The sequence below is a fragment of the Orbicella franksi genome, chromosome 2 (genome assembly GCF_964199315.1).
Source record: "Orbicella franksi chromosome 2, jaOrbFran1.1, whole genome shotgun sequence".
Classification (NCBI taxonomy): Eukaryota; Metazoa; Cnidaria; class Anthozoa; order Scleractinia; family Merulinidae; genus Orbicella; species Orbicella franksi.
The window spans coordinates 12,577,439-12,595,594 of record NC_138146.1 but is presented as its reverse complement, the minus strand read 5'-3'; the positions used below and the strand labels follow the sequence as shown (position 1 = coordinate 12,595,594).

Sequence of the window (18,156 nt, the reverse complement as noted above, 5' to 3'; positions counted from 1 at the left end):
AAACCCTATCTATAACCATACTCGAAGTAACTTTTACACTTCATAACAACTGTATTTAGCACTCACATCTCGAGAAAAAGAAAGTCAAATAAACTGAAAAGTCACTGGTTTACCTTTAGTGTTGACGGTGTACCTCAAGTTTCTAGTTGCTGCCGGCTGACTGCTAAACAGCGAATGATGTGTTTCTAAAAAATACAATAACTTAAATCGATACAACTTAGAGGCCAATAAAACTATTCTATTTTTATTTTGATGGAGGAGGATTGTTTTGATACACGTATGTGGGTTATGGACCTTAAAGGTGAGGTCAAGATGGCTGGATATTGGCCAATGGAATGGCCAGGTTCTTTTCTCATGGGTTTATAACCGAGACCCAAACCAGTGTTTACTGGTTAATATACAAAAAATCCAACAGAAACAATGCAAAGCAAGGTTACAATAATAACTAAATTAACAATAGTAACAAAACTAAGAAAAAAAGACGCAAGCGAACAAATAAACAAACACAGCTTATCCTCCCTACTGCCTATAATAAACTATTGTTAATATTGTGAATTGCACTTGTATTATGAGGGTATTCCCATTTTTGAGAGTGAAGCATATCTCCCTAGTAACAGGGGGCTCAATATTATAAATAGTTCTTGTCCTTGCTATACGAAACCGTAAACTGTAGGGTAAACTGTCTTAATATCTCTTAATGCTTCTGGAAGCAAAAAGGTTGCACAAATTGTAAAACGGCTACTTTGAGCAGGTATGTGTACTCGTGTGGGCACTGACAAGGATGCCACAACAGAAGCGCGACGGGAAAAATCCACTGAAATGTGTGATAGCTGTTAGCAAACACGCTCAAGGTATCATCATGGCGACGGCCACAGAGAGCTTTTTACAGAGGGACAGATTGTCTTCTGAGATTAGTATAATCTGAAAATCTAGGACGCTTCTAGATATCTCAAGAAATATCGGAATATTTGTATCTAGGCCTAGAGCGACCGGTAAAGGACAAAAAGCAAATACGGCGGGCGAAAAAAGTCGCCTGACCCAAGGTTATGTTTAAGGAGTTCTACTTGTCACGGTAGCTCCTTTCAAGGGTGTTTTTGGCTTTCTTTTTGTCACGATGCCTGAGATTCACAGGGTTTAACTCTCACTTAGGTGAAACGAACGACCATGAGGGAAAAACAACGAATTTCACGGTGAATACAAGGCCTCTCAAACTCGAAACTCGCAATTTCCAATGATATTAGTCATGATCTAAGCCTAAAGCGACCGGTAAATGACAAAAGGCCAATACGGAGCGCGGAAACCTCGCTTGATCAAAGGATATTTTTATAGCGTTCTATTTGTCAGTAGAGTTCTGTTGTACAGTATTTTTCGTTCAATTCAATGGTCTTTATGGCTTTCTGTTTGTCACGATGTCTGAACTTCAGAGGGTTTAACTTCCACTTAATTTAATTTTTTTATGTCACCCGCATTATTATGCAAGAACGAACAAGCTTTGTTATACTGTAACTCCGTAAGACGGCAAGATAAGGAAAATCCTCCATGCGCAGTGCATGTTTCTCGTTCATTTAAATGGTGAGTTTCAGACGGTTTAATTCATCACTTTATGACGTCAGTGATGAAAGATATAAGAACCTTTATTTTATGGGTAACTTCGCGAGAGGGCAAGATAAGGCAAATCCTGTGCGCTTCTACTCTGGAATCTTTATTAGCTAAATTGTTATTTAATGCAATACATGACACTAAAAGAGTCACGTAAGCGCAACTAAAAGGTTTATTTGCATGACCTTGGTACAGGATTACAAAAGCTTACATACTAGTAACTATGATATCATCGAAACAAAAATGTTGTGTTCTCAGGTAATATCCTCTATCACTCTTTAAAACCGCTTGTCAGTGCCCAGTTCTCCATTTCTCAAGCACTGGTACTCCCTGATTCGAGCAAAAATAATTGGCCTTCAATTATATACTTCATGTATACCACACATTTTGTCCTAAATACACCATACATAAAGTCTTTAGTTTTCCGCTGACCATTACCTGCGTAAGTCACTCTGATCAGTTCAACTTAGTAATTTCCCCCTGTATAGCTCATTTGTTTGTCAGAAATAATTCAGATTCAACCAGAATGAAGGAAGTTACATACTTTACTTTCATTCTATTGCAATGTTTAACTGTCACTCTCCCGTTTACATCATATCTTCTGCGGTATTCTTAATACAGTGCAATCTCGAGTTCTCAAACCTCCAAAGGAAACGAAAATTGGTTACAGAAATCAGGAGGTCGAAATATCGAAGGTGGCATCGATCGAATTACGCAAAAATGCGGAAGTATTGTATACAGGCAGAGTCTCCATAATATATGCAGCCATGCCGATCAGATTAACAACTGATGTCGATGTCACTAAGAAAATTTCCCAGTTCACTTAGCCAAAGCTCAGACTTTTACATCACTTGTGTCACTATTTTTCCAAAGTTGCACTATGCTGCACAGGACTTTCCATGGGAAGAAAAATCGTTTTGGGAAGTTCAACTTTCAGGCCCAGTTCTAAGCTCTCTGATCTTCGTGTTTATATCAAATCTGGTTCGCACAAAATTCAAGTGAGTTTTTTTGTTTATCGTTTCCATGGAAATATAGATTGCCCTAAAAATATATTATATCAAACTTCAATCCAGTTCCAAAAGTGGTGTGAATTTCACTTCCATCCGATGAAAGGAAGATGTTAAAAAGCTGATTGACAATGTTAGGTATGGTCCGGGAAAAATTGTATCGAGACACCTTAAAGATAGTTTTGCAATGAAAGCGTACAGTCTCGTTTTAACTTTTCCGCAGATTTGTTCGTACATTTAAGTCATTTTCCCCATGTGTTTGTCTGTAGAAGCTTCCTTGCGGACTTGGAAAGGTTGGACGGTCTGCAACAACAATTGTTTGGTCTTCTTGGTCTATTCTAGCATAAAGCTAAAACTTTTCAGACGCAAAAGGGTCCAAAATCTCTACCTGGGTAGTAGCCGTCGTTTCGTGAGAGTTTGGGCACGTGGTAGGCAAAACAAACAAGCAAGCAAACAGAAACTATGTCAGGTTTTGCGCCGTCTCGCGCCCCAAATCGCCGGTGTTTATTAGTAGCATGAATCTATGAGCCATTGGTCACGAATTCATGAGATCACTGGTCAAATCTCACTCCTAGCCTGAATAGCAGTTCGGTTTGCCTCAATTGCGCTTGGTTGGCCTGAATAGCACTCCGGTGAGCCTGAGTACTCAGGTTTATAGCTTGAATAATGCTCAGGTTAGCTTGTTTACGGTTAGCTCTCAATAATGGTAACATTTGGTAACTCTAATACTAATTCTGTGACTCATTGATTCATTTGACTCATAAAGGCTGGTTTTCTTAATTTTATTCCTAAAAAAATCAAGCCGATAGGTACGAATTTAGTTATGGAGGGGTCCTAAAGCTAACTTTATTTCGTGTACAGGTTCCGGGGGCATCCCCCTGGAAAAATGTGAAAATCTAGACAAGCTCATATTCCATTTTTATGCATTCTTGAGGACTTTGATGCCAGTTTTAAGCCAGTTTTAGCCACATTATGTGTAGCATACAAAACGCAAACCATGAAGGAAACAGTGTCCACCTGCAACTAGTATGACAATAGCAGTAGGCTAAGTAACCAGTGGAAAAAAAATTACAAGCCGAAAACGCCTGAAAGAGACTTTTTTCCTGCAACTTAAAGCCCAAAATAGTGGCTAATACTACTAGGTCTAAAAACAAACGGTTTTAAGTCAAAATTCTCTATTGCTTGGTGCAAATGCTTGTAAGTTCGATACATTTCAAGTAGGCTTTCATGACATACATGTGCATCATTGAGTCAAGAATGACAGGATAGTAATTTATGATTGTAAACTCTTCAAATGTTTATTTATTTAAAAATTGTAATTTCCCACATTTGTTGATGCCGCCAAAACCGCATGGAAATGTTACATTGTTTTCGTAAATGTAAGCTTGTTGTGATGTGTTCAAATAGCGAGGTTTAAAATTTGAAAAAAGAAATATCGTGGCACATAAGAGTATCGTTAGTATACTGGCCCGGGATCCACAGTCTTTCACTCTCCAATGCAATACATACATACATACACGCATACATACATACACAGTTTTATATTTTTATACATACATTTAGTTTTCCGTCAAAGTAGTCGGGGCTCTAGCTCGTAGTAGCCGGGGAAAGTCCCCGGCCGTTAGTGACAGCCCTGCTTTTAAAGTCATAAGAGCGCTTACAACCTAGTGAAAATCGAAAGTCGAAGTTGTAAGCGGAGTCATAAGCTCCACGGAATCGGAGTCGGAGTCGGAAGAATCATAACGTTTCCATTTTCTTCTGATCTCGCTTATGACTCCGTCGCTCATGTTCTAGTGTAAACTAGATAGTCGCAAGCAGAAGCAGAAAAACAAAGTAATTGCAATGCCTGGAACTGAGTATTGTAAGCCAATCTAGGATGTTTCGAAATAAATTAAATAATAAGAACCCCGGATACCGTAATGATTGAATTTCCGCAAGAGCTGATTTACTTTGGGTAGTTATCCGACGGAGGGCGATTATTAGAGGTGCCTGAAGTGGAAAAATCGGAGCAGAGATATGCCAATTTTTTTCTGGGGATATGGGATTGGGGTAGCTGAGACTGGGAATTACAAAAAAAAACTAGGATTTGGGCAAAACATAGCCTAGGACGCCCCTGCCCACTTCCCTTCAGGATCTTCTTATTACGCAGAGCGTTATTTAAGTCTCTTTTTGGGGGGGGAGGGGGTGGGGAGGTGAATATTATACAACACTTCTCTAACATGTCCACTCTGTGGCTGCTTGATTCTTCACTATCTCTCTTTTTGTCGGAGACAGTTGGCCAGCGATCGCAGGATCTCCATTCCCAAGACCTGGCTAACAGCAAACAGAATAATGAACACACAATGCGCCATCGGGTTCTTTAATTTCACCTGACTTACGCCGTTAAATTATGAGCTTGGACTTAAAGACTACTAAAAACAATTAAAAATATTATTAAATAAGTGATGATTGTAGAGCTTTCTCAGTTCTTGTTTGTAAATAGATTGCTTGAAGTTCGTGTGATCGATATTGGCTTTTTGTTACAACAGTTTCTCTTAGTTTTTCACTTGTCGTCAAAGAACATAACTAGGTTGACCTCATTTAAGCTAAGCTGCTCGAGATAATTTGCTTACACTTTCGATAAAAGCATCAGGAGAAGAGTGGCCCGGTTTGTATTGATAAGCACTTGACCATGAGAGACATTGTGATTTTCATTCATGGATGACAGAGCCTTTGAAGCGTCAAGTCAAGTGACAGGTTGATTCTCTCATCAATTAGCAGCGAGAAGAGATCGTCAAAACAAAACAGACACCAGTCTCACTCTAACATTTGGGTCGATGAGCCAATGACGATACTTCATTCTTCGTTTAGCGGAAGAGTTGAGTCAACACATATTTTTGTCTTCTTCACTTCAAATGGTTGATTTTGAGCAATTTTGGATGAAAACTAACAACACCAATAACATGGCTTGACGAAATGACGGTTTTGACTAGCTAAATTCTGTTATTTTGAACATAGTCCGAGAAGGGATTCACGACTGCGAACATGAATAATTATGAATAGGAACAGGTAGGTTATCTGTTTGGTTGGCTGATACGGTAATTTTCACCTAAGAAAAAACATAAAATAATATTTGAACTTCACTAACGACATTTCGATAAATGGGTTTTCCTGTTATGGCTTCGTTTTACACCATTTATTGAAGTAAACAAATTGCATTTCATTCAAATATAAGCGATTCAGAGAAATGAATATGCTGTTTACTTCCTCCGTCGATTACCTAACTTCTACTTAATTGTGTTAGTATCCATTTGGGGAGGAACAAGGGGTTAAACCGCAAAGGCCAGGACGAACTGACAGCGTTTCCATTATTATAGACTCCCAGATGTTCTGTGAAATGTATCGTGCCACATGTAAAGAAAGAAGAAAAGCTTTTGTACATGTACCATCACACCGTGAAGCAAAATTGTTGCCATAGTCTTGGCGAAACTCTAGCTGAAAATGTATATTTTGGTTTCTTTTGTTACGTCTGGTTTATTGATATTTTTTAATAGATTGAGCAAACGTTTTTGTTTTTCAGCCTTCCAAGTCCGATGAACAAATGAGTGGGAAAATTTTGGCCCTGGTGCTTATCACAACCTTGGCGCGTAACGTGTTAATATTAGGTAAGTTTCACTTTGAGAAGTAATGTATGGTTTTAAGGGAAATAGGGTATAGAGAACAAGGTAACCCAAATTTAATAGAAACGAAAAAAAAAATTGCTGTGCATTTTAACACCAACCAAGTTGACCAGATATACCATTTTTGTTTTCCTCTTTTAGGACGAAGACAGGAGACGAAACCCCAACACCATGTGTTTAGGACTAAAAAGAACAAGGTTACTGTTAGACGGACACCAGTTAACTTTCAAGACTGGAAAACTACTGTTGGAATAAAGAAAAAAGATACAGTGCAAAAGAGTGGGCTATTCCATGCTTATAATAACGACGAAATAGCGCAAGATGAGCTGTTGGTTAAAGAGCTGGCTTTGTCTTCTGATATTGGAGAAGTCAAAAAGTCTACGGCGTGGGCAAAAGACAAGAAGCACAAAATCACAAAGATCTATCCAACAGGAAAAACTAAGGAACCGAAAACAAAAGCAAGATATGTAGCACCAGCTGTGCCACTATCAGAAAGAACCCACAAAAGAACATCAATAGCAATGCCCGAACCTGGTAAATCTCTACATGTGCATCCTGTTCCTATTTCACGCACCCTCCTAACCGCAGTGGGTCTGTTACTGGACAGGAGGAATCATTTTGTAAAAGACTCTAATGCATTGTCTTTAGCCAAAGTGCTTCTTGACAATGGCAACAAAACAAATGAAAAACAAACAACTTTCAGTTCTGATCCAACTGACTCTGTTTCTCCGTCTGGATTGCCATCAGGTTTTGGAAGTAATATATTACGCCTCTTAAACGCCTCGACATCGCAGCAGAGTCAGACTGGCGAACGCAAGTCAACCATTCATACTGAACTTATTAACCCAACAGAGTTAGGAGTCTCGATATTAAGATTGTTGTTTGGACACAAGGCTCCCCTTGTTACGAAACCCACCTACACACCTTTGTTTCGCCATAGTCCAACTGTTTCAAGTTCAAGAACAAGACTTGCAGATCAAAGAAAACAGTTTAATACAGTAAAGGCGATTATAAGGTCCAAAAAACACCGCAAGAAGTCGTTTTCCTTTGCACTGGCAAAAGCCGTCAGCGATCTAATCAAGTCTATGGCTAGGGAAGAATTAAGGAATTATTTGCAAAATATTCACCAAGATCCCAAACTTAAGAAGAATATACCCTCTTCAGGGGTGCTCAATAATGTTTCGCCCGCTAAAAAGGTGGTTGACGTCCAAGGGAATCGAAAATCATGGGTTCTTTTGAAAATTCCTAAGTCAGGAGACGAAATAGTTCCTCCGAAAGACTTGTCTGATGACCCGCTCGAAGAAAAAGAAACTGATACAGACAGGCAAGCCGAGTCGGTGAAAGAACATACAGGAATTGTGGACACTTTAGGCAAACTTAACGACGCTCAACCAGTGTCTCAAGAAATGCTTGAAAAAGGGATTGCAGGGCCTTCAAGAAGTGCAGTGACTAATGAAACACGAAGCTTTCCGAGCGACGTGAAAGTGCAACCAACTACCAGAGTTGGATATAGCGTAAGGATTTTACCCTCATTAAAGGGAAGTGCTGTAAAAGAACCCGACAGTTACCATGTGAATAGAAAGCCAGCCAGAAAGCCACAGCCAACGTCACAAAGCACAGCTGCATTCGCAGAAGCCGTTAAGAAGCTATTGCAGGCGGTGCAATCAAGTATTAAAAGTCTGCAGGGAAAACAGTTAATAGGATATCCGACAGATTTAGACTCGTTGGTAGGAAATCAACTTCCAAGCCTTCAAAGCGCCCAGACCACAAACACAGGAAGTGTGAGAGGTATAAAAAATGACCCAACACCCGTAAATTACGTTCAACCAGAAAAAAAGACTCGATTTTTGCAAGATGATAAAAACCAAGAAAAACCACGCTTCGGAGAATTGTCTGCCTTTACCAGAGCAGCTGGACAAGAAGAACCCCCTGAGCTTGCTCATGCAAACGTGCTTTTTGACCCGTTAAAAGATCTGGTAATGTCCCCGTCTGAGCCAATTACAAAATCAGTTTCCCCAACAAAACCCCTTGGTCCATCAGACAATGTATTATTTGAGTCTGCCACAGAGCTCGGAATGCCAAGAGACAGGCAGGAATCAAGCACGGTACAGCACATCAAGGAAGGTAATGTTCGTAAGTTCGCGTAAAACACTCTCCAGTGACGAATTTTGTACGTAGGCGGCGAAGTACACAGTGGATGATATATTGTGCACGTTTAAACTCGTAGACTTTACAGTTAAATACTATCGAAGCTGTTCAAGTTCAGTCAATAGAGTGTTCCTGTAATATATTTAGTGAGGCGTTTTATTATTATATGAGGAGGTTTTCCTTTGGTTTGTCTTTGTCCCTTCAGGTGTTTTTATTTGCTTGTTTGAGGGTCGTTTGTTTACCTTTTGTTGTATTGCTCTCCGTTCCCTTAGATCTTGAGACATTCGCTGAGAAGGGCCTTCAAGCTCATAATCACTATCGCCAAGAACATCATTCTTCGAATCTCCGTTGGTCGGATGAGCTTGCTACTCAAGCAGAGAAAATGGCATATGACATGGCCATGAGGGGAACCGTGCAACGATCTGAAGTGGCAACTTCGATGGGCTATGGAGAAAATGTAGCAAAGATAACTGGTGTTCCATTCAACGATGCTGGAACGGTAGCAACTGATATATGGTACAGCGAATCACGTAATTATAGCTATTCGTATCCACGAGTTACACCGCAGACCGACGCATTCACTCAGATGATCTGGAAAGGGAGCAAAGAAATAGGCATGGGATGTGCAAAGGATGTCGCCACAAATGATTTGTATGTGGTGGCATTGTATAGGCCGCCTGGGAATGATCGAAAATTTTTAAGAGAAAATGTCATTAACAAAGGAACCATGACACAGGACGTTTATTCCACAATATTTAAGAGGACACAACTGCTACCAAATTCAACGATTGGTTAACAGACCTTATTCACAGAATGTTTTATTGAGTTAAGCCATAACTCTCGTGTTCTTTTGTTGATAAAGAAGAAAACAGAAACATACCAGTTGTCTTCTTGACACCTGTTGGCGGATTAACGAATTTTATTCGAGTTCGTGTAAATGCATAGTATAATTTGCGATTGGATAATAAAATGAACTTTTTTCATTAAAGTAAGTTATCTTTAAAATGGCCTGTTTTCTTGATCAAAATCAAATCAAGTGGACACCACCACTCGTAGAAGAGCTAATGTGTATACGGGAGTGCAACAGATTAGTGTGCCCTGAATGCAGGGATAGGGACGTTATACTTTTCACACCGTACTATGGCAATACTTTTTTCTGGTAAGGAACACTCGAATACCACAGGAAATGGCCTTTTAACTGTCCTCATCCCGCATCCCTGACTCATCCCACACCACACTGGACGAATGGAGGCTGTAATACAACGAAAACAAATGAAAACTCCCTGCACAGTGATCTCGAAATTGCTATCGGCAACGTGAAGTTCACCGTTGACGGCTTGCCGTAAAACAACATAATGTAAGAAAATGTTGCAAAAATTGTGTATCTTGCAGCATCAGGGTGCCACACTAAACTTTGAATATTCCCTGCACATTTAGACTTGGAGTTCTGCTCTTCAGTCTCTCGTGGTCTATATAAACAAATGTATTTGTCCGAATAGCTTTACACCTTCGAGCCCAGAAGCCTCAAGCGTTTAACAAAAGATTATTAGTGAACCTCAGAAACACCAGTGAGTCTGAAGGTCAGCTCTTCATTCAAACCGCGAACCGTGGTGTTGTTGACACGTAATTATGTCATGAGTAGAGCACCTGATTAAGATGCATTTCATTATTTATTTAACCCTGTTTTCGTCAAAGAACATGGATTCCTGCTAAGAAAGGAAAAACATATTATATCAACAGCCAGAAATGGGCCTGAAATATAAAAGGTACGTTTACTGTAGGGATCAATTTTTCGTGTTGCTCCTGTGTCTATTGCGCTGAATTTCCAAGAAATCCAATATCGAAATAAACTACTTGTGGCCTGACCTGAAGGGTGGCATGTATTGCTGATCTAGTACTTGTTAACGAATCCCATGTAGAGATCAAAAACGCTGGTGTCGTGCCTTATAAACAAAGTCTAATGATAAAGGAAAAATAAAGCCAGACGTTTCTTGAACCCCAATTATCGTATGGAAGTAAAAAATATATATATATTGTAGCTTAAACTCAAAAGACTGAGAGCCGATACTCTGTACTCAGTTGACATGACATAATTGCATTTATTAGTGTTATTTGTGAAGAAATGAATGTAAGATAAACCAAAAGATTTGATGAAAATGGTTAAAGTTGTCCCTTTCATGACGGAAATTGGCCGAGTTGAAGCGGCTACTGCTCGGTTCAAATTTCTTTTTAACCTAGTGACTGAGAGATAGGAGGGCAGTTCTCGCGAGTCCCATGTTCCAGGCTTCTCCTTGCACGTAGCACTAGAACACTGGCCAGATACAAGATGTTCTGATTTTGTCTATGTAATCCTGCTTCAGTAACTGTAACATATGCTTTTATATTAAATTTCCATTTTCTAGTTGAAATGCTGACATATTACGCTATCCAATTATTTTCAAATGAAGTGCTTAAACAGGAAATTGCAACCATGTTCTTGGTGGAAACAAAAACTAAGAAGCGTAAAGAATGATCACGATAAAACGAGCCCAGCTGCTTATACTGGTGTTGCTGTTCTGGACTAAGGGTGAGTTTTGTTGCATCTCTACATCAAATATTTTATTATACTTTGAAGGAGAAAAATCTAATAAGACTACCACTGTAGGGTCTCTAGGAAAGAAATCTGGAAACAAACATCACAAAAAGAAAACCGCTCTTCCAGACGAGAAAACTGCGCGATCGGCCCTCATTGGAATAAAACCTGAGGAAATTTTAACGGTTAGGAATGGAGGTTAGTGACGCTAACTCACAGTGGCTTGAAATATTATTAAATTGTTTTATATCACTGCTTTTCTGCAAAATCAAAATTCAACTTATATTATATTTGTGTCGTTAGATGCGGGTGGCTCAAGAAAAAGTGATGTTAATTTTCTACAAAAACTACCAGCTATTCAAGGTAACATAATTATTTTGTTCTCCAGGATTTATCATTGCTATACACTGTAGCACATAATTTTCTATCGGGTCAAAGTGCCTTATAGTTGCTGGAGTTTATACCGGTTTACGTAGATTTAAGAGTTTTTTAGTCCCCGCTGGATGTGACACTAGTCGGTTACAGGATTACCTTCAGCATTTAATTCGCAGGTACCCATTTATGCACTTGGGGACAAAGAAGCACTGTGAGAATTAAGTGTCTTACCTAAGAACACAATGCATTGCCCCCGACCATGGCTGAAACCCATACCGCTGGATTTTGAGTCAAGTGCGCTTACTATTACACCACCGCTCTTCTAAAGGAATCATCATTATACTATCACCGTAACTTATTCTGCAATGGCTTACATTCCAAACTAGAACAGGATGTGCCGATGCCACTTTTTTTACAGTTTATTATGGCGACCATCCCGGAAAAACAAGTTAACTAATTGTTCCTTATGCGAGTAATATACGTCTAAGTCTAATCTTTAGTTACCCAGTAGTTCCTAACTTTTTTTCAGACGAACAGCGATTAACAAACAGTGCTCTACTGTATTCGGGACAGCTGTCTCCAATAGATCAGCATTTAGTGAAACAATTCAACAAAGGTAATCTCCCATCTGTCACTTGTATTTAAAACGTCTTAAAAATTGTAGTCTAGCTCCTGTAGTTAGCAGCTACTTATTTTAAACGTTCCCTCTCTGGTAACAGTAGGCCACCGCCATAACATCGATGGCACAAATTTGGAGGAGATTGTGTGCAAGTGAGAGGTTGTTATTTATTGTCAAGCATTAGGACATTTAAGTTTTCGGAAAGCATTTATAACACTCATGAGCTTTTTGTGTGTACTATCGTTAAGCAGAAGTTGATGTAAATCAGGATGACTCAAAGATTGATGGAGATGATCTACTTGATCCTTCTCGTCAGAAGGCAAGAATCAACGGTATGTTATTTAGGAAATTCACTTTATATTAAACGACAGAAAGAGGTATCATCAACCAGCAAAGAAGAGGAATGATGTAATATCCGCGACGAGCATTGAAAGCGGAGATCATTTTTCAGTTACTTTTCAAAGCCTGCCACGAATACTATTATTTTCTCTGGAAACAGATCAACGCTAGACTAGCGAGCCGAATTTAATACATCTTTTCCAGCTAGAGAAACCGAGTAATTTATGATAGTAAAATACCAAGGAACAACTCTCCTTAGATTCTTGAGTTCACTTGCATTGCATCTGTCCCAAACGGATTTTATTCTGAGGCAGCCTGACTATGTGGGTAACGATGACTTTCTTCTCCTCCAGATGATAATAAGGAAAGTAGAAACCCTGTCGCAAAGGTAACAAGAGATGAAATGGGGAGAGCAGAAGATATGAGTAAGCACCCACTATACTTCCGCACGTGCATGCGCCCATAACAATAAATGCACGTTGAAGCAACAGATGAGTCGACCCATCTAGGATCAGTGATGTATGGATGTTGACTCGAGATATTCCTACATGCCCAGTCTCCCTCCCCCTTGCAAACCCATACGAATAGACAAAGCTAAGTTTAACTCCCATCGTTCAAATATGCTGGTATTGAAAAAGCAGAAGGTGATGTTTTAAAGTAAAATTTAGTTTTGGTCTGACATTTCACAAAAAAGTTTGATTTATAGTTTTCCAAACACAACAAAAATAATGCTAAAGCAAACTAGTTTGACAAACTTCAAGTCTTAAATAAATTTGAAACAACCAGAAAACTTAGCATGATTTAGAGATGTTTTCCTGTTCAAAATTTGTCAATGGTATATTCGTTTGTAGGTACACTTCGTAATGGAGGAATGGATAAAGAATTCTATAGCCAGATTAGCCAGATAGAACAAGAGCAGCCACAGGCAGCTAATGTGGGAAAACTCACAGACATGTATAAAGACAACCCTTTGCCTGAATACAGCTACAAGGAATCAGGTTATGACAAAGTTTCAGATTATCACTCTAATGAGGGAAACAATCCTTTTGAAATGCCTAAAAATTATTACCAGGACCTTGATACCCAGGACAAAGAACTCTTCCAAGGCTTTAATAACTATCCAGAGGAGGCTCAACACATATCTTCCGATAATTCAGACCTTTTTTCTACTATTGGCAAAAAAGTCGTCCTTGACCTGCTGAAACACCGGAATGATTCTGAACACCAGAGCGAGGAGAATCTTAAGCAGGAGTTCCTCAAGAAATTGATGGAAGGGAATCCAGGTCAAAACAATATGGGCATTAACACTTTGCTGGCAGATAAAATGACAACAACGATATCTCCTTTCAAAACTCAAGAGACACCCATGATGGCAACGCAACCAAATGCTATCGACGCCCATGTTCCTACGGTTCCTTCACAAGGAAGGAGTTTAACTTCAGGGAAGATATCCTCTAAAGATGCACTCGGTTTAGGCGCTGAACAAGTGACACAAGCACTGAGTTTACCCCAGGGTTTAAACCTTCATATCCAGGGGCATGCTTTTCAAGGGGATCCACTAACACCCTCTCGCCTGATTAAAGCTCAGTCGCCAAATGTTCCAGAATCTCTCGGTGTCGACGGACCATCGCTGAATAACCTAATTAAAACTCAGTCGCCAATTGTTCCAGAATCTCTCGGTGTTGACAGACCATCGCTGAATAACCTCATTCAATCCAAGGACGAAGACTCACAAAAGGAAAACTTTGTTACGTTAAAAATTTCTGGTGCAGGAAAACCAGTTAGTTTCAAGGCAGGCACTAGCAATGACGGATCGCTAGTGCTTAAGATACCCGGTAACGTCACATTAATGAATTCAGACACAAACAAAGTGATTACCAGTGAAGCTGCTCAAAATACAAAGGACGATAGCAGCTCCAGACATCAAATCGTTACAGATGCCGAACTTATGAACCATTATCTCTGGGAAACCCAGACAGCTCCAATGCAGGAATTTGCTAAGAAAGGAAATATGATTGAAGGTCATGGCGAAACTGGCTCAAACAATGAAATACTAAGCTGGCAGATCCTTGGGAAAACGAATAACAAGTTAAATCAAGAAAACGACGGTACTGCAAATGGCGTTCTTCAAGACGCCTATAACGTTCCGGCCTCTGCGAGGCCAACAAAAGGTCGCAATTTCGATGATATGCAAAGGAGCTCAAGCATGTCCCCAACCAAGTACAACGAGCTCAATCGAGTTTCCTTTGCCGGAATAGGGCAATCACCCCCATCTGATATATTTCCTCCTGGTTTAAAACTAAGAGAAAGTGAGGAAAAGAACAAGATGTTGTCCTTGAAGAGTTTCCTCAGGCCTTCTAAGTTTATAGAGGGCTCTCCTGAAAACAGGGCAAGGCTGATCTTTGGCCCAGATCACGACTTAGGGAGAACAACTACTGATGCGAAGAATGGTTGGTATTTTGGTATTTTTGTTACGTTTAGTATTTCCTCAATTTATTTTTGGTCATCTTCATTTGATTTCAACGAAATGGACAATTGCGTTATCCTCGGCTGCACTGGGTCTGTATGGAATGACGCTAATATATTCCAGTGAATCAGTAGATGCAAGTTTTTAAAGGATTTTAATCTTAACTTATCGGAACATTCTCAAGAAACAATGCATCTCGACATCCCCTATGATATGCCACAAATGGGTACACTATGAAACCACCCGATCTGCGACCACAAGGCAGTATTCCAGATAAGTAGGGGGGCTCAGGTCAAAAACTCTACAAGGTCAGCTACATGACCCAAAAATTAATAGAAAATTAAAAATGAATTGGTGGGAGCAGTGGAAATCGACCCGCTGTAATTCGTTTTCGACAACCAGCGTTGAAAACTTATCTGGAACCCTGAAAAGGTCACTTTTGTTATAAGTTATGTCACACCCAATGCGTTAAGGTTGACGGTCCATGTAGATCATACCTTTTCGCTACATAAAAGTTAAGATTAAGGGACACCACATGATCACGGAAAGGTAAAGGTAAAGGTAAGGGTAAAGGTAAACTTTATTTAGCCAAGGTGGCCCCGACGAGGCTAATATCCAGAGGGGCCCTGGACTAAAAATATAATAATTAATTAAGCCAGAACCTTCGTTATTGTCCTCAGGGTTAACAGTCATCAACAACACAACTTGAACTTAAAGCTGAGAATACTAAAAGACAAATATTGATTAGCGACGTTACGAGGATTGGCTAAAAGTAGAGTGCAATAGCGACCTACTAGAAGTATGAAAGACGTTCCTGCACCACATGCAGTTGAAACACGAAATAGATAAAATGATCTTAACTTCTCAGTGTGTTTGCCATTGAAGCAACTGCCTTTTGGTCGTCGATGTTTTGGAAAAAAAGAAGTTGTTTAAATCGCTGACACGCTCCTAAGATCGATATTTTAAATTGACTGAATTCCAAGAGAAAATACTATAAATTTCTGTACAACATTCAGATAAACGGAACACATGGTCGCCATGTTCAGTGACTTGTGGTCAAGGCATTCAAGCAAGAGCTCAGTTGTGCGAGGGAACACAATGTAAGGGACATAAGACGGAAAGCAAGGCTTGTTTCATGCAGCCCTGTACTGGTAAGACTTACCAAAAAGTTGCAGTTACTGAATGATAAATTATGAAGGACAAACTGTAAGAATGAAACAAATGAAGGAAGGTTGCATGAATCCTCCCTTTTTTCAAAAGATATACATTTTGTTTTTTATCCCAAAACTCTAAATTCTCCGAAGGATTGTTTTGTCAGTCAGATCTATAGAGACCTTTAGATTGGACTACGAGAGCGAGATTGAGTGCAAGGACGATTCTCAAATATCAAACCAGTGACGTTTCCAGGGCCCCTGTGATAATGTGGATCCTGCAAACTACAATTCAAAAGTCGTTCTCGCACTCTATCTCGTACTCGTACTCGAACTCAAATCGTAAGTAATCTAGTATTGCAGACCTCTGGAGGCAGTTGCAGTACAATCGGTCATCTGCGGAGCAGCCGGCTTTTCTTTATAATATCCTGTCAGTTAAATTGCTGTCATTTAAGCGATCAAGAAAAGGAGTAAATTGTGTGTTGGCGTTGACGGGCAGGTGTCTTAACCCAGTGGAAGATAAACAATGGATTGTTTTAACGTTGAATCACTCATTACAGTATTGAATTCTGTTAATGTCGTTTCTTAACTTCCTTCAGAACAACTTGGAAGAGCAGGACTTCGTCTGCATAACAAATTCAGAACATGGCATAAAAGTCCTCCGCTGAGGTGGTCACAACGTTTGGCTGCTAAGGCGCAAGCAATAGCAAATGAACTGGCCAACAATGCCATCCGCTTGTCGGATTTAAAAGAGGAACATTCAGGTATAAACGTCGCTCGGCTATGGCACAGTTATGACATCGCAGCCGAGAAAGCAACCGCTGACTGGTACAGTGAGGTCAAAAGCTATAACTTCGACGATCCAGTGATCGATGGTTCCACCAAGCACTTTACCCAGCTCATATGGAAGAGCTCCAAATGGCTTGGAATTGGGGAAGCTAAGAGTAGGGATGGAAAACACACATTTGTGGTAGCGCTTTACAGTCCGCCTGGAAACGCAAGGAACGAAGAGAGAATTAACGTCCATACGCCTAAGCCACAAAGTGGAAAATAGTCAGTCAATAGGAAATTGAGATTGTTAGTGATTACAATTATGGGCACATTCCATTCGACGAAAAATTCCGGTTTGATTTTCCGGAAATTTCCAGTGGCGAAGTAACAGCACTTTCCCGAAAAGAGGACAGCCTCGAAAGGTATAATTGGTTCTCCCGTTGGAATGTCCGGAATTTGCGGTTGAATGGTTCGAATTTCGTATATTTAGGAAATTTCTGCACCATTTGCCCCTGCCTTCGGAAGTTTCGGTTTTTGTTAGTTAAATCATAGAAAGCGCCCTATATTTATATTTTATTTATCACCGTTAACAACCTTTTTACGAGTGTTTTTAACTTTTGCAAGCATTATTAGGAACAGGCTTACTCTGGATAGCGATGTAACTAAAATGCCGAAAACGTTGTCAAATTATTTTGACAATCCAGGAATCCAACGTGAGCACAAGGAATAATTGTTATTTATTACTCCGTTCATTGCAACTATGAGCAATTAGAAATCGTCTCGTTACTTTTGATAAATGAAAATGTGCAAAGTGGGCCACAATGCCACAATGGGCGAGTCCAATGAGTTTAACAACTGTAAGTGTTTGTTGTAGATACGATTAAGACAATAAACAAATTGACTAGTTCGATGTATCTCATCATGGTTGCCTGTACGTCTCTTATACATATTATAAATACGAAGAAGTTTCAGTTTCAGTTTCAGAAAAGTGTTCCATAAGACAGTGTAATGTCTTCTGAAATATCGCTGAAATGTAACTTTGACAAAGTATTGAAAATAGGACCCTTGACTTCAAACGTTTATAAAATGAAACTCCAGATTCCCCCTCAGTAGTTGAATTTGAACATTAGTGAGATACCAAAAGTAGGCTTACTATTTCAATAGAACGTGACTATGAACCCTTTTCTGGCATTCTTTTATTCGCCGGGTCGACCAAGTCTGGTCGATCGGAACGAAGTATGCCATGAGTTTTAGAACACCGGGAGGAATGGCGCGACATTTACACTCCTCAGAAATGTGACCGCTACAATGTTGACTATGAACACGTCTTGAGAACGTAGTTGACAATCAGTGACACATTTTGATTTTCGATGGAATTTTTAGTTTAATCGGAGCTTATCAACGAAAAACTTAAAATGAAGGAAAAATTAAATATAATTGGCGGGTAAA

At 39.7% G+C, this 18,156-nt stretch overlaps 2 protein-coding genes across 4 annotated transcripts; both read left to right on the top strand.

The window, feature by feature from the left end:
- Nucleotides 1-4,792: 4,792 nt before the first annotated feature.
- Nucleotides 4,793-9,214, top strand: LOC145478042 (uncharacterized). Of its 2 annotated transcripts, XM_081455932.1 has the most exons (4): nt 4,793-5,654; nt 6,166-6,250; nt 6,407-8,389; nt 8,686-9,214. In XM_081455932.1, exons 2-4 carry the CDS (start codon nt 6,187-6,189, stop codon nt 9,207-9,209), a joined length of 2,571 nt encoding a protein of 856 aa, XP_081312058.1. In that variant the 5' UTR covers nt 4,793-5,654; nt 6,166-6,186; the 3' UTR covers nt 9,210-9,214. The 2 variants fall into 2 exon arrangements, with proteins under 2 accessions (XP_081312058.1, XP_081312057.1); XM_081455931.1 differs by having other exon boundaries at nt 4,793-8,389.
- Nucleotides 9,215-10,106: 892 nt separating this feature from the next.
- LOC145478041 (uncharacterized) lies at nt 10,107-16,990 on the top strand. 2 transcript variants are annotated; one of them, XM_081455929.1, is made up of 9 exons: nt 10,107-10,179; nt 10,861-11,183; nt 11,289-11,348; nt 11,890-11,976; nt 12,231-12,311; nt 12,672-12,743; nt 13,170-14,768; nt 15,802-15,936; nt 16,536-16,990. In XM_081455929.1, the coding sequence occupies exons 2-9, from the start codon at nt 10,922-10,924 to the stop codon at nt 16,988-16,990; spliced, it is 2,751 nt and encodes a 916-aa protein (XP_081312055.1). In that variant the 5' UTR covers nt 10,107-10,179; nt 10,861-10,921. The 2 variants fall into 2 exon arrangements, with proteins under 2 accessions (XP_081312055.1, XP_081312056.1); XM_081455930.1 differs by lacking the exon at nt 10,107-10,179 and having other exon boundaries at nt 10,889-10,979; nt 11,058-11,183.
- The last annotated feature ends 1,166 nt before the right edge of the window (nt 16,991-18,156 follow it).

Excerpts from the sequence above, each read along its gene's own strand:
- LOC145478042 (XM_081455931.1), top strand. The coding sequence starts at position 6,277 with ATGGTTTTAAGGGAAATAGGGTATAGAGAACAAGGTAACCCAAATTTA. Across the intron at positions 8,390-8,685 it reads GGTACAGCACATCAAGGAAG|ATCTTGAGACATTCGCTGAG; the intron begins GTAATGTTCGTA and ends CCGTTCCCTTAG.
- LOC145478041 (XM_081455929.1), top strand. The coding sequence starts at position 10,922 with ATGATCACGATAAAACGAGCCCAGCTGCTTATACTGGTGTTGCTGTTC. Across the intron at positions 11,349-11,889 it reads AAAACTACCAGCTATTCAAG|ACGAACAGCGATTAACAAAC; the intron begins GTAACATAATTA and ends ACTTTTTTTCAG. Across the intron at positions 15,937-16,535 it reads TTTCATGCAGCCCTGTACTG|AACAACTTGGAAGAGCAGGA; the intron begins GTAAGACTTACC and ends AACTTCCTTCAG.